The 16,451-nt window shown below is 39.0% G+C and overlaps 1 protein-coding gene across 2 annotated transcripts; it reads right to left on the bottom strand.

Moving 5' to 3' along the window:
* Nucleotides 1-418: 418 nt before the first annotated feature.
* LOC101478037 (leukocyte elastase inhibitor) lies at nt 419-9,401 on the bottom strand. Of its 2 annotated transcripts, XM_004575807.4 has the most exons (10): nt 9,250-9,401; nt 8,580-8,761; nt 4,875-4,973; nt 3,996-4,136; nt 3,702-3,819; nt 3,374-3,516; nt 2,606-2,683; nt 1,715-1,804; nt 1,446-1,626; nt 419-1,297 (listed from the first exon to the last, which is right to left on the bottom strand). In XM_004575807.4, exons 2-10 carry the CDS (start codon nt 8,754-8,756, stop codon nt 1,071-1,073), a joined length of 1,254 nt encoding a protein of 417 aa, XP_004575864.1. In that variant the 5' UTR covers nt 8,757-8,761; nt 9,250-9,401; the 3' UTR covers nt 419-1,070. The 2 variants fall into 2 exon arrangements, with proteins under 2 accessions (XP_004575864.1, XP_004575865.1); XM_004575808.4 differs by lacking the exon at nt 4,875-4,973.
* Between the last annotated feature and the right edge of the window lie 7,050 nt (nt 9,402-16,451).

Below are 16,451 nucleotides of genomic sequence, written 5' to 3'. Positions count from 1 at the left end.
AGTTATTATTATTATTACTCTCTTTGGCTAAGATAAGTATTATATTGCATTTAAACAAAATGAATAACTTGTTTGAGGATTGAAAGTTACTGCCCAAGGCTTGGCTGATACAACTTTTGTTGTTTCAGTTGGTTACATAGGTAATATTTTTTATTTTTTAACAGAAGTGTAGAAAGTAATCCAGTGGCCAATTCGAAACTGCTTTAAGTCTCCTTTTTTCCTACTGGAACAAAACAATGGCAAAATGCCCCCCCTAAACATTTGAAAGGACTAATATGATGTTAGAGTGACTGACGGTGACAAGTGTAATACCAAAAATTCTACATTAAATGGTTAAACAGCATTAGAAACCCCATCCTATAACACTTGGCTGAACCAGGTAAAGGAAAATGTGAGTAAAAGGCATTTTAAACATGGAGCAGTTGCAAACCACACACTTTATTCCACATGTAAGTCAAGGGATACATAAAAATGACCTGGACTCAATGCCAGTTCAAGCATTTATGTACGTTTTTATAAATTCTCCAATTATTATATGCATTTTATAATTCCATATAAAATGTATTACACTGTTAAAATTATTATCTTTGGCTAAGCTAAGTATGATATTGCATGTTTTCAGATAAAATGCATAGCACATTTTTTTAACCAAAAAAGGTGCCGCTGGTGTACAGCAGGTTAATAGAGGCACATTGTAAACTTTTTCCTAAGGTGTAAGGCATATGATAACAATCTAGTCTTCAAGATAGATAAAATAGGGTATATGACTGCAGCAAACAGGGCCATACGTGCATTACGACATAAATCAAAAGATCAAATTAGGTTAAACAGTGCAAGATGACAGTATTCAGAGAAGAGACACAAACAAGGGGTGAAATTTTTTATAAAAATTACACACCGTCATTTTTAATTCCTCATCCTGGTGGTGTTGATATACAGGCCAGGAACATAGGGTGAGATTAGCATAATGAAACTCTTGAGCAGGAGCTCTCAGCAACAACACCAAATTCGATTTTACACCAGTCATGTTGTAACCTCCCTCCAGCTGAGAAACACCACTCTAAACGCGCTCACACGGGGGAACTGTATCGGCCAGCGAAGAGGATGCTCGAGGAAGGGTTGTGCCTGATGAAGAAGAGGAAGGGGTGGTCGGCGATGAATCTGGCTGGAATCCTGGCGCAGCGCAGCATCATGATAGCAGCGGTGGCAGCGGCAGCCTCCGTTCCCTCCTCGTTGACCTCCACGAAAGCCTTGTGCACGACTTTGGACAGCACCAGGTCATTGGCAGGAGACATGCCTGTCACAAAACAAAGCAAAATAACATATTTGATTTATGTAGAATATGGAGGTGATGGAAATTACGGTGATTTAAGAGAACAGCAGCAGTCCGTTCATGTTTTGGGCTCCCGTTTTATTGTGCGGCATGTTCCAAGAATACTTCATACCAGAGAAGTCACTCTTTTGCATGTCAAAGGCATCCACCATGCCCATGCTGACCAGGACAGTCTTCATGTCGTAATTCTCCTCTAGCTTGAATCGAGGCAGGCCCACCGTGACCTCAATTTCATCCATCATATTGGGATTAGTCCACTCCACAAATTTCTCAAAGGTCAGCTCCTTCTCCAGCTAAAGATGGGGAAAAAATAAAAATAAAAAAAATCATCCACTGTTTATGTATTTCATAGGTTTCATTATCCAAGTGTGCTTGTTATACCTTCTCCAGACCCGTTGTGCCGTCCTCGATATTTTGGGGCAGAAAGACGACCATGCTGAGCTCATTCCCTTTGTAAGGCAACTCGATGATCTGTCGCACAGGTTTCAAACATTAGCGTGAATATATAATAGTGGCTATGCAACTGTTAGACTTAATCATCTTAGTTTATTATAACCTGCTTCCAAAAATGTTAACATGCAATGCCGTGTAATACAATAACTTATACAAAAACAAATCCAGAAAGCTGGGACAGGGGCAACATAGCACTAAAATAACTTGTAGACCATTAAGCTTACAACAGTGTGGTGTTAAAAAGAAAAAAGAAACAAAAACAAAAAAAAACAAAAAAACAAAACAAAAAAACAACACCATTAAATACTTTTCAAAAGGCACTAAAATCCCTGTGCACAAGAGTCAAGAGTAAAAACAAACAAACAAATTGATGTTGGCGACAATCTTTGGCTCGTCAGATTGCACTATGTTACAAAACTGACATGATTTTGCAAGAAAAACAAGTTCACAGGCTCTGGAAGACTTCAAACCAACGTTGGCAGTAAATACAGTTCATTCCTGCATTTCTGCAAATCCAACTTTATTCTCTACCTTCCTTGGACTGAGGAGAAGTGGAAAACGATTAACCATCTTGTATGTGCAGTTCACAAACCAGCATCCATGATGATACAGAGAGCATTAGTCCACATGACTTAACCACTAAAGCTGAACCCACCAAGGTTTTGAAACAGCCTGAGCTGCCAACCAGACAACATTATGGTTGTGTGTGTGTGTCACACACACACACACACACACTCTCTCAAATCAAACTATTTTAAATGCTGCCAAGTTAACAGGTGATGGGTTGCCGGCCATACTGACTGATTTACTGCAAATTACCTGACAGTTGACTTCATGGATGAAGGTCAAAGGGAACTTAGACTTTTGGTACATCATCTTCACTGGCTTAGTGTCATTCTGAAATATGAAAAAAATAACATGTGAAACATCACCAGCTGAAATCTTTTACTTTGTCACGAGTGTACTAGTTCAACCTGAAATTGGTGTTGAGTGTATACAGAAGTGTATGAGAGCAACCGCAGTTAGAAGCGAACCTGCTCGAGGAGAAAAAGTGAAGTTTTAAATCATTGGCATGCAAATAAATAATGTTAAAAATAGTTGTTTCTTTAAGGCTTGTTGAGCTACTCGAGAAATACAAACAGCAGTGAGAGTGTGACTTTCACTCATCAGGTGAAGAGCAAACCACTGCCACTGCCAGCCCACTTCTTCTAGATTTCCAACTGTTTGCTGGCAAGTTAATAATAACAGCTGGAAAGGCTGAGATATAACAAGCCTTGTTCTTGAGTTAGATTTGCTCTCTTTAAGTCATGAGACGGTTTAACATCACTTCATGCAGTTCTAGGATTTTGTCAGCCAGTCGAAGCATAATGACTTTTTATCACTCTGAGCAAAGTCTAATGTGTTTTTTACTGTGTTTCATCACAGCTAACAGAAATATCTGATCGAGAGGTGCCGCTAAGAATGTGACTGAACACCATGTGATCTTAAAAAAAAGAAGAAAAAAAAAAGACCCTTACCACAAACACTGTCAGGATATATTATATATAAAAAATAAAATCAGCAGTATTCATGCAGCTGCTGTATTACCTTGTTGACTCGAAACTGAGCATCTTGTGTTTGATCCTGCTTAAACTGCTTGTTCCAGAGGCCCTTAAAGTAGATGGCATTGACCAACACCAGCCTGGTCATGGGGTCCAAAACACCCTGAGCCAGCAAATCCTTAATTTTACCTGAAGGATACGTTGACACGTGTGAAGCAGCGACACAGACGTATGTAATAAATACTCTACTAACATCTCACAGAAGAACAGTTCTGCAGGACTACTAACCAACACACTAATACTATAAAAGTTTTTTCATTACAACTTCTAACTTCATATCAGTGGAAGGTGGACATGTTTAGTGTGTTACCCACCTTGTGTTGTCTTCTCCACCCAGCTGTTGATGTTGAGCCTGGCAGCATCGAAGCTTTTGATGAAGTCCACGGCCTCCAGCTCAGCATTGTAATGCTTCTTGGTTTTTCCCAAGAAATCCTGAAATCAGTTAATGACACACTTATAAAGTCTGAACACCCAAACAAAATAACCTATTAGCTCTGTGGGATTTTACTGCCTAATCAACTACCTCATTCTTTCCTCCACAGCTTAAAGATTTCTCTCATTCTTTAGGAAAAAAAAAACAAGCCACACGAACAGAGACACACACACACCTCAACAAACTGGTAGGACTGCTCCCCATACAGTCTGTTGGCAACGCTGAGAGAATATGGAGCATCTGACTTGTTGAGCACACTCAGCAACTGCGCAAAGCTGCTGTGGACATCATCCTGACAATCCTTCGTTTTCAGGCACTGTGAACAAAGCAGACAACTGTTCAAAAAACAAAACAAAAAAAAGCACTGGATTCAGAGAAGCCATGACCCAAGCTTAGAGAAGCCTTTCCACAAAGCATTTACAGCACATAAAGACCCACACCATCCCACCACCGTGTTATCATTTATGTGGTCATCTTCAAGTCCAACTGCTTAATAAGAACGAAGTAGAGTGTGTTTTTACATGGTGCACATCCACAGCTAAAGTCACAGACGGCTGTAATGTTGGGTGCTCAATTTGTTAACAGAGTTTTCTCTCTTTATACAAGAGTGATTCTCTGGAATTACACAAACAGGAAATGGAAAAAGTGATGCGCTGTCATAGGTTCAAACTTTGAAGGCTCAAGTGACATTTACAGCATCTGCTAATAAGAGATAAAAAGAAAGAAAACACACAGAAAGAGGTCATAAAAGGACACGGCTATATTCATATGCATTATGTAATGCTGTGGGGTTTGAAGCTGTTGGACTCGCCACATACACATTAAACCTTCAGTAAACATATCACTGCTGCTTTTACCCGACAGTTCAAGACAGCAGCATAAAGGACATCAGCAAAGCAAAAACAGAGTACAAACACAGATGTGAAATGCTCTGTGAAGCTCTAACATCTTTGTTTCCATTGATCCCCTCACCACACGGCACTGTTAGATCAGCTGTTAGTAATATTTCCCCTTTTGTTAGTGTGCAATTCCTGTATTGCTGCTTTGTTACCACCTTCCTCAGATTCGGCAGCGCAGACTGGGCCTGCTGTTGCATGTGCATCTGTCCCGCCGGTGCGTGCTTAGGCTTCTCTGCCTTGGTGAAGCAGAGAACCTAGAAGTGCGATTCCAAGTGCTCACCGTTACGTTCAACGTTTGTTTTTCCATTTTTAAAAAACAAAACAAAACAGTAATTTATGAGCTTGTCCTTAAACTGATGTGTTGGCCGAGTTGTAGACTTCAATCTGATACCTGAACAAGAAATCTTCTAATGAGTCGCTGATAATGTTCAATGAAACACTTTTACACAGTTGTGACAAACCCCTCAGTTGAAAAAACAAAACAAACAATAGAAACAATTATAAACAGTATGACCATAACTTCCCTGCATTCATTTGCTTTAAGCATAAAGAATATTTCCTCTACAGAGGAATTTTTTGAGAACCAAAACATTTTAGCCAGAATCAAAGTATTATCATTTTAAGTAATTACAACATTTTATTTTGTGTTATAAACTCTTACTTAAAATTAAACCAGCAAAATATACAGTCTTTCAAATAAGGTAACAGGCAGCCAACTGTCCTTACAGTAGGTCCCCAGATGCCCCTCTGAGCCAGGCTCATCTTTCTGTGATGGTACAGCTGAGCCAAGCTGACTCAGAGTAATCACACCCAACAGCCGTGTCTGGTTGCACTTAGCACAGTAGTGTATAAAACTGTGCTTGGGAAAACACCGTTTACAGTAAGTCGCTCTTTTAAAATTACTTGTACCAACTCGCAGAGAAATAATGTAAGCCAAAAAACAACAACTGTGTTAGATCTGGATTATTAACATAAGTCATTTTTGACAGCAGTGGATTTACTGCATGACTTTGTGGGGTACATCATTATTTAAACAGGCATCTCGTCATTCCGTAAATGTATGACAGAATTGGTTATGGATTTGTTTCTTACCAATAATTAACTCCAATTTAAGTTATTTGGCCACATGTTTTGAACCAATGAATCCTAACCATGGGCGCTTGTAGCTCGGGAAGTGTCTCTGCTCTGGAAAGGCTGATTGTAGTTAGCTGCTGTGCAAACTAACAAAAAAAAAAAAAAAAAAAAAAAAAAAAAGCAACTTGTTTATAGGAATATTGTTATGTTAAATAACAGACTAGTCAGCCAATGACCAGAGCAGTCTGAGGTGAGTTAAAGTTCCTCAAATATGTATTTATTATTGAAATGATTTGAATAAATACCGATTTAACAGACAGAGTAAACTGGGAACCGCCCAGTTAGACTGTGAAACAGGACACCTTGTATCCATACATAAGCCACAAGCCACTGGCTTATGTATGGCAAGATCATCTCAACACAATCACATCTATCAAGAGAAAAGAAATGTCAGGCAACAGTGTTGGACAAAGAAAACAGGCGGCATAAAACACACAGATTAATGTCCGATATATCATCTGTCATCATAATCATGATAATCTGTCATGATAATCTTCGAGGAAATTCTTCAAAAGTTTTTCTTCCACGTAATCTCTAATAAATCCATTATGTTTCAGAGTGTTATCACTACAAATGACTGGATAAAGGTGGAGGTTCTTTCCCTCCCATATACACCCACACCCACCAGCATGACTTCACTGGGTGTGACTTGGCTTAAGAAACAGTTCTGTCCTGATGTTCTTACAGAATTACGAAAGTTCAATAACCTACCAAGAGAGGCCCAGTAAAGATAACCACTGAACGAGTGAAAGAGTCACGAGTGTCTCACAGTCTGGCCTGTGCAGTTTCACGAGGTTTCACCATCATGTGGATGGTTCTTAACTGGTTCTTTAAGTTCTGCTGGGAGATCTCGGATCCTGACATTTATGTGGATGCTTCTTTGAAAACTACCACCTACTACAGGACACGTTCAGAGGTCTTATGGAGTTCGTTTGTCGATGATATGGAAGTGTTTTGGCTTGGTTTTAATGTTGTGGCTTGTCACTGTATTCAGTCATAATTTAAACTTATTTAAATGCTTCCATTCATCCATTCTCTTCCAATACAGGGTTGCAGGGGTGGGGTGACTGGAGCCTATCCAGTATATTCCAGTATGTGTGAGGCAAAAACATATTTTATTTCATAGATTCAGAATTGTGGGTGGTCTCTAGCTACACCCTGATTGAGTAATCACGCCCACGTATGTGCATTGCTAAACAGGACTGAATTATTGCACTAATGTTGTTTGTTGAGGAGATAAATGACAAGTGTGTGAAAATTCAGGAAACGTCAGTGCTCCTGTGTGTTTCTTACTCACTCCAATCGACTGCAATATTTGTCAAGCGAACGATTGCCCAACAATCGTACAGTCACTGACACTTACTCACAAAATGAAGAATGTGATTGCACTTTGTTTTTCCAGTTGAACTTCTGCCGCAGGCTTTTTTTTATTTTTATAAATACACCCCACAGAAAGTTTAACTATGCATCAAATCTCAATTACTACTCTTATTAGCCTTGATAGTTATCTTTTAGCTCCTTCCCTGCTTTGACTCTTGGTGCAGCTCAGTTGCAGAAGCCACATCTGTGTGAAAAGTAGCTGTTTACCTACAGCTACACAAGAAAAGAGACAGCTTGCATTAATCTTGCTTTTCTATGTCAACTGCTGTGATCGTTTTCAAGGAATTTCTTCAAACTTTTCGTTCAAGGTACTCTCTAATAAATCCATTATCTTTCAGAGCATTATCATTTCAAATGACCAGATACACGTGGAGGCCCTCTCTCTCCCACACCCACTAGCTTGACTTAGCTGGGTGTGGCTTGACTTCAGGAATCCTTTTGTCACAATCTTCTTAGTGAATGTTAACTTCCATACCAGCTACTCCTGCTGAATATAAGGCCTCTCTGCTGTTTATTTAACCAGATGGGCAGTTCTTTAAAATCCCTCAGTATCTCTTATTTAATTTTTACTCTAACAATACACTGATTGTCAATCTCATGTCTAAAGACCTTTGAAATGCAGGGCATGCTCCACAGCGTGAGCCTTCTTCTCCATAAGGTGCTAAAAGCATAGCTCTAATTTCTATAAACAATGCAAGTTCAAATGCATTTTATGTTTCCACAAATGTGCTTCAGTGCCTGATATGTCTTAGTTAGGGTAGTGTATTACTTCTTCATAGACTGCGTCAAATATTCTTCCAGCCGTTTCCATTTAGTGCATCAGCTTGGACAAGTGCCTGCTTATGAAATCCAGGCAGCCAGACAAATGGGCATGCCCGCTGCACAAAGGGAACTGATAACCCGTACGGATTACCTGAAGCTTTATTGCCCTTACACTTCCATTTTATGGATCCTGTTCCCCGAGTAACGCAGCACAGGGCTGACCCTCATAAAGGCTGAACAGTACAGATCTTTGTCATTTTTCCTGACACTGAAAGTCAGAGCTTGGTGAGTCACACAGTAGCTTTGGCGGCTTTCAAAAGATCAAATTCGACGCCCTATCATCATGGAGCTTTAATGTTCAACGTTGCTTGAAACGGCCTCTCAGAGCTCTTTAAGTAAATGAAAGGGGTCATTTCAGAAGCCATGGATTTTAACGGTGTTTGGAGGGAAATCCACAAGTGCGTAAAGCAGAAAAGCAATGAAACACATCACAAAATGCAAGCTAACAAGCTTCATAGGGTAGAATTGAACCAGCTTCAACAAGCTGCATACAATCTTCAACAAAGGCAGCTGCACGACTGTACCTCTGACATCTGTGTGGCTGTGTTGCCTCTGGCCCCCAGCATCACCATAGCCAGGGCTGAAGAGATGCTGAACGGGGAGAAAAAGATGTTTCCCGTCTTGTCGTTATTGCTCAGCTCTTTGAGCAAAGTCAGAGAGAAGGCACTGTTTGCCTTGGACAGAGGGGTTGCAGATGCCATTGTTTCTGGTATAAAAAAGAGAGGGCAAAGGTGTTAATTATTGCACTAAAGTAGGATTAATTAAGTGAATTATGGTTCACTTTACCTAAACCCCCAAAACACAACAACAGAAAAGATGTGATTATTGTTTCGGGAATTAGAATGACGTGCATCTTTGGTGGTGTGTATGCAGATTTACCTGCAGACTGCAAATACACCAAGCAACAGTTCAACTTCCACATTTGTCAGTCACATATAAACATCCCTTTTTTTGAGTGCACATGGGGGAAGAAATCTTATATTGCTATCATCGATCATTACTATGATTAAAGTTCTTTACACAGAATTTAAATTCAGTACAGGGACTGCATAATCTGAGCGACTATATAACTTGGATTTTTCCACATATCTGGTTGACGTCATCTGAAATTTATTGTGCTGCATTCAAGTAACACCAACCATCTGCACACCAGATAAAAACAATGCGTCCCATAGTGCACAGCCTGTCACTTACCAACGCGGACTTTTGTCGAGGTCTTCAAGCGATCAGGAGTCTTTCTGTGATGGCAAGCCTTCTGCGTGAAGCATCGCTTTTTATTTACAAATCGGCACGCCCCACGTGAACTTCCGCGTTCTCGAACATCACTGTACGGAAGCCGAATGGAAAAATTCCAGAGAAAAACCACTTCGTCACTTACTGTACAGGAGCAGGGGTAACGCCTGCTGGGAGTTTTAGGTACAATACAATACAATACAAATTTGTATTGTATTGTACCCCTTCAATGCAAGGGGGTGAAACCTTTTTCCAGTTAAAATACTTTAAAGTACAAGTTTAAAGTGAGGTTTAGTCAGTGAGGTACAGCGCATGCGACCTCGAGGAGAAAACGTTTTGCAGGGACTGACGACTTCAGAGGCTGGCGCTGTGCGATACTGCAAATTTTAGTGTCGATCCAATACCAAGTAGATATGAGGCCAGTATTCCTTCATTCAATAATAATATTTATTTAGTTAATATTCATTTATTCTTTTAACAAAACTCAGTGGATAACATAGTGAACTTAGAGGACAGAAGCAAACTATCAATCCAATACCAGCATTTTTCTTAATACTATGGACATTTGGAGTGATCTGTCCACCTCTAGCAGAGGCCTGTGCAAGAAGCTGGATTTTGTCTTTTCCAGGCAACTTCAAGGTTAACCCTGGGTTTAGGTGGTTGATTTATTGCCTGCGTATTTCACTATGGTAACTCATTCTGGATCAGCAGGTATACCACCTAATGAACAATCAGTTGTCTGGAAAATAGTGTCACTATTCCTGAAAGATCCTTCAAACATCTGTGTGCAGCGTGGGAGAGTCTTACAATAGCCTCAAGACATTTCTCAGTTCTCTAATGTATAAAATTTTTTTTTTTTTGTTGCAGACAATTTCATAATTTCATTGTTTTATATTTTCTTACAATCTATATTTGTACTTTCATCCAATTTGCATGTTGACTATTTGAATTCTGTTTTTCTGTACTTTCTCTCAGACTGAGGTAGGACGTGAAAGAATAAAAACTAAAACAATCTTTACAACATTTATGAAATATTCAGTAATAATCAATCAGATATCTTATTCTCTCTTTTTTTGGCTTTCTTTCCTTGCTTCACATAAACAATACTTTATTCATAAAGCAGATCTTATCCAGTCTTAAAGAGCTCACACATTCACACAGTGCTTTTTCCTCTCACACACTCACAAACTGGTGATTTGTCTGTAGCAACTGTGTTTCTTTCAGTCTGTGTTGTATATTTAACCTCTTCATATGTTCTAATATTGTAGCTTTATCTTCTATCCATCCATTTTTTTCCACTTATTCAATCCAGAGTCGCAGAAGCCCAGCTGTGACACACCCTGGATGAGTCACCAATCTGTCACAGGGCTAATACATAAAGGCAGACATCTATTCACACCTACAGGAAATTTAGAATCAACAGTTAATCTAACCCCATGCATGTCTTTGGACCACCAGAAGAAGCCAGAGTACCCAGAGAGAGCATTCAAACTGCATGCAGACTAGATTCAAATCCAGGACCTGTAGTATCAACCACTGCACTACCCTCGTTTTAGCATTCAGTGGAAAATGATCCTTATTGCCTATGTTAGGTTAGGTAAATCCAGATCACATAAAGTTATTCAAGCTAAACTGAACTTGCATCGTAGGCTCTGAAATAGTTTGGACAAGTGACACTACATTAAAACACAGTTATGCAACGAAATTCAAATTTCTGGTACATAAGAAGAGAGATTCTTTGGATTCAAGGCAAGCAATGACAACCAAGAAGAGATGCAAAGGGTGCACAGCGCAGCACAACTAACCTGTTCAACCGCCACAGCCTGCAGTATAATGAATGAAGGCTAAAAATAATAATGCAGTGGTTGCTAATGTGAATCACCCAACATTAACCTAGACGCCCATAAAAGGAAGCCTGTGCAGCATGTCATCCATGCAGCTCACAAAGACTGAACTCTTCCTACTGCAAAGAACAATGTGCAATGTACACGAACACAGTGTACAGTCGAGTCCTAATAGCACTTACATTCTTTAGGTCTATGCCTGTAACACTCTGCCTATTGCCTTCATATTAAATAATTTTAAAAAATATTTCGTCACGTCATTATGTGGGCACAAGTAGAGCTAACATGGGCCGCGAGATTGAGACAAAGGCATTAGAGCCTCTTAATGCGTGTTTTGTTCTGGTGTGGAATTACCAAAAATAGAGAGGGGACAGCCTAACATATGAAACAGGAAAAGACCGCCGTGTAATCATTTATTTCAACAAAGTAACTCTATTCTGAATGCCACCTTTTTAAACGGGGAACTGTAATGGAATACAGTTACTCATATTTTGTATTTTAAATACGTAACACCAGTACGTATATTCCGTTACTCCCCAACACTGATCATACACACTACCATCGAGTACTTTGCTGTGATTGAAATACTTGATATTTTGCCTCTAGGAGCTGCACTAGTGTCAGGTGAATAAACCTCTTATTAGTCTGCAAAGAAGTTGTAATTAACAGGAAGCACAGTGTCAAAGTGTCCCGATTTCATTTTGTGTTATGTTTTTCTGCAATTTTTAAAAGTGTATATTTTATTTTTATTGTAACAGATATGCTGAATTTAAATGAAGAGGACGAATTTGTACGGATGTCACAGATGAAAATGTGAAAGCTGTTTTCTGTTTTTTTCTATTTGCTCTTACAAAGACTGGTATCATGCTTTCCTTTATTTCCCTCTTCAGAAATATGTTTCATTGTTTCATCGTGTTAATAGATTTTGTCCACATAACTCACTTTGCAGGATGGAAATAACAATGGAAGAATTATTGTTATATTTATTTTTTTTTTTATGCCTGACAAAAAGTTCAAACTTCCAAATTCCTGCATCCTCATCTGTCAGAAAACTATTTCTTTGTTCCCACACTTTGCCTCATGCATTCATTTTCCATGTTGTGGTTCTCAGAGACTTCTTTTGTTTTACTCTTCCATCTAGCTCGAATTGCATTTTCAACAGAGGAAGAGCTCAACAGATGAATGCACACTGTATTACTGTCACTGTATACAATGGATGCTAAAAGAGAACCTGTCAGTCAGGTTTACACCCCCCCCAAAAAAAAAAAAAAAAAATGTGGGCAGTAAACCGGGATAATGAAACACTGAACAGCATGTTAATGCAGGATGTTTACATAGTCAGCAACAGCAACTGATGTGGCTTCAAATTGAATCTTAACTTGGGGAATTTTACTTCCACTCATAATAACTTGATTTACCAAAACATGATTTTGAATTGACCACTAGGAGGCGCAAATCCAACTCAAAGTAGTCAAATGTTCAGTCCATTACACAAATCACCTTCACTGCAAGGTTTGTTGGTTTGTTTTTATCAAGCTAGTTAACACAGACTTATGAATCATTCATGCATTGAGAATGAACTAGTGTTGTGTATTCACAGAACAAGAAACAGCTTTAAATTGTTTTATTAGACAGTAGCAGCTTTTTACAAAAAATAAAATAAAAATAAAAACACAATTTATCACGGTTTCTTTGGTTGAATCTATGAAAAATGCCAGCAGTTTTGTTTTTTTGCAACAAAAACGTGATTCTAAAAGAGCTGCTTTGTTCAAACTGGACAAGTTGGGGACAAAAAAAACAAAAACCAAAAACCATATGGCCGAAGAGTTACCTCACATCCAAAGAAGAGCTTTGAATGTCCTTCAAGAATATTTTGCAACACATTTTGCTTCATACTGGGGAAATATTCCCGATGACTACTTAAACAAATGATAAAAAAGCTGCCTAAGAGATTTCAGGCTGTGTTGAAGAATAAAGGTATTCAAGCTTGATAGAGCTGTACACAATCTGTACTTCCCATTTTATCAACAAAATACTGAAAAATGAAGAGTGGTTCCAGACTTTGGCACAGTATTGTAGGACACTGAAAAACTTACTCCTCCTGCTTGTAGATGTCTGGTATTATGTGTCAGTAACTAATTCACAGTAGGATGACTGACACCAGATTCTGACTGTCATGCCTCTGTTTGTTGGAGTCATTGAGCCTCCGAGCTAAAACAAACCATCCAACCAATAGAGGTTATTGGTCACTGGTTTGTTATGTTGACTTTTTTCCCGTAATTTCATTCTACCTTACCTGTCCATTAGAGAAATATAGTTTAGCTAACAAAAAAGGAAGTAAAGAATCAGTAGATCAGTCAGTTTAAATGTCTCTATTGCTTTATAGAGACATTTAAATCTCATTTGCAAATATTTTGATTAAGCACAAACATATCTTTATTTGATATGGCCAGTCACAAATCAGACAAATACAGTATATTAAAAGTATAAAAGAAGAATCAAAACATCATCAAACTGTTTACTTTATAGAGATACTGGACAGCAATTAACAAATAATTAAAATTAGCACAAGTAATGATTGAGGTACGAATTAGCAAAGTTTGGCACTATGAGCCGATGCACAGCAACGTCTCAGTCTATAGTAAAACATAAGCTCAGCAGACCAGTCAGTGTGAAATGACGACAAACTTACTCAAAAGCAAAGACTTGTCCCAAAAACATGCTGCACTGTGCAAATGTTTCAGGCACTCAGATCAGACCTCTGATACTTTCAAATTTTCCACGAAGAGTGTACATTTATCAGTAAACTATGAATAACTGCAGGAAACAAAACATTCACGATCTTTTCACTTCTCAGATTTTACATCTCCAATTACTTTCCTCCTCTCTTTGTTGCATCTTTGAGCTCCCACCAGTCAAGCAGCTAACATGACACATCACTGCTTCATAGCTGTTATTTTAAAGCCATAAATGTAAGGCATGCGTCAACTCTATCATGACCTCAAATGAGCACAAGTGAGGTCTAGACAAATGGCATTGTATAAAAAATATATAGGAAAGTTTGAGTAAAATAAATGCAGAGGGTCTGTGTCTATAGAGCAGTGTTTCTCAACCACTGCTGCCATGGAAGATTATCCAAATTCACCTGATTGGTACTCCGAGCGAGCGTAGCATTGTGACAGGCAGAACAGTTAATGTTGGAGAATTGTGGATCAATATGATTGTCATTGTGCAAGATGATTAGCAGGGTGCAGAACTTACACGAAGAAGTCTGAGTTAGCAGGGTCTATATGTCATGAATCGCTGTGCGGCAGGCAGGAGTTGGACCCAAAATGCAAGACTCACAGACTCAGGGGATGAACTCAAAAATCACAGCTTTATTTGCTGGTAGGACAAACAAACTAAACTGGGAAACAACAAACTAAGAACTCCCAGAGAGCCACAGGGCGATCCACACAGCATGAGGGACAACGCGACACTGACTCAGAGAAACACAGGGTTAAAATACACTGGGAAGTAACGAGGGGAATGAGACACAGAAGGAGGGCACAGCTGGGAGAAATCAGGACTGACGAGACAAGGAAAGCAGGACACATTCACATAAGACGCGGACCATCAAAGTAAAACAGGAAGGATCACACAGAGACGCGAACTTGACACAGTGGAGACAGCAACTAAGAAACACAGAGACATAAACAATAAGGCAGAGGACTCTAAGAACCGAGAGACACAGAGGGGAACTCAAACATGCAGACACAGACTTACACAGAACAGAGGGGACACAGAGAAACATGAAGGGCAAGGGATCGAAACTAGAAACCATAGAATAACTCACACAAGTACAATAATACAAACATCACAAAGAACTAAAAACGCTGGGTCAGGAGACCCAGGACCGTGACACTATAAGTGTAGACCTAACAGTTACATTCTCTTCCACTTGAGGGCAGTATAGCTTCTTGGTCAAATTCAGTAAGCAGCAGGTATTAGCGGTGGATAATAGCTGCAGCATGCTCAGCTGGATTTTCTGAAATACCTCACCTGCTACCTGAGCGATATTACAGTTATTGTAGAATTTCATTGGTTTGTTGTTAATTCTTTCACAGCATTTTGCATGCTGGAATATTTTGTGCTCCCTAAAAACTAATTGACATTTTTGTTTGAATGTTTTAGTTAACAAAAAGGAATGTGAAAATCATACAGGGTTTTCATATTTCTGTACAGGGACACAGACAAAATAACTACAATAATAGAAATAAATACATAGGTGAGTGTGTTACAGCTAAGCTTTGTGTTTTTATCAATGAAGATTTTCTTAAGGCTGCAAAGCCACCTGTTCCACTTCTCTTTAATATAAAAAAGAAATGGTCAAAACCAACACTTGTTCCTGCACACATAATTTACACTGACTGCTAAAATAAGCATGATTTGTAATAACTCAACTGGGTTAACTTATTTATCTACTCATATTTTGGGAAAACTACAAAGAAGCAAAAAGCAGTAATTTGAATTTTTCAAAGACAGAAAAGAGGTGGTTTGATGCCAGGAAAGCAGAAGCTATTGGTTAAAAGGTGCCATAATGCACGCTGGCTTGTGTGTATCTGTTTGTGTATATCCGTTGAAATATGTGGTTAATACTGAGCAACATCTCATGCTAAGTTGGCTAAAGATGCATGATGATGTGGAAGACTGAGACTGTATGTGACAGTCAGACAGGTGAGTGGCCTGAATGACAAATACAGGTGTGTGCTGTAGGTCACTGTATTAGGGATAGCAGCAGCTATATTGTGCAATTAATTTCCAAATACTCCAAGAATTTTTTTTTTTTTTTTACTAATAATCAAAAAGACAAATCTTTTTCAGGCTTCACAATAAAAACAACTTTGCTTTATGTATTATTTTACTCTACACTTTAAAAAAATGTAAGTACACTATAGGTACAGCTCAATTTAGACTAAAATCACTTCTATTGATGGGATTTTTATCTCTTTCTCTTCTGTTTCCTCTTCCTCCACTCCTTCCGGTTGTTTGGTAAAATTCCTGTAGGTGTTCAGTGTCTCAACATTCATATAGATCAGGGGTGCCCAATCCCGGTCCTCGAGAGCTACCGTCCTGCAGCTTTTAGATGCATCCTTGTTCCCACACACCCGAATCAAATGAATGGCTTGTTATCAGGCCTTTGCCAAACATGATGGCATGCTGAAGAGATCAAACCATTTGACTCAGCTGTGTTGGAGTAGGGATGCATCTAAAAGCTGCAGGATAGTAGCTCTCGAGGACTGGGATTGGGCAGGCCTGATATAGATCCTCTCCTCGTCA

Source organism: Maylandia zebra, linkage group LG9 (assembly GCF_041146795.1).
Source record: "Maylandia zebra isolate NMK-2024a linkage group LG9, Mzebra_GT3a, whole genome shotgun sequence".
Taxonomy (NCBI): Eukaryota; Metazoa; Chordata; class Actinopteri; order Cichliformes; family Cichlidae; genus Maylandia; species Maylandia zebra.
This window is presented reverse-complemented; position numbering and strand designations above follow the sequence as displayed.

Coding starts and splice junctions, on each gene's coding strand:
- LOC101478037 (XM_004575807.4), bottom strand. CDS start 8,756: ATGGCATCTGCAACCCCTCTGTCCAAGGCAAACAGTGCCTTCTCTCTG. Junction 4,974..8,579: donor CAGCCACACAGATGTCAGAG/GTACAGTCGTGC, acceptor TCGCACTTCTAG/GTTCTCTGCTTCACCAAGGC. Junction 1,627..1,714: donor GCACAACGGGTCTGGAGAAG/GTATAACAAGCA, acceptor CCCCATCTTTAG/CTGGAGAAGGAGCTGACCTT.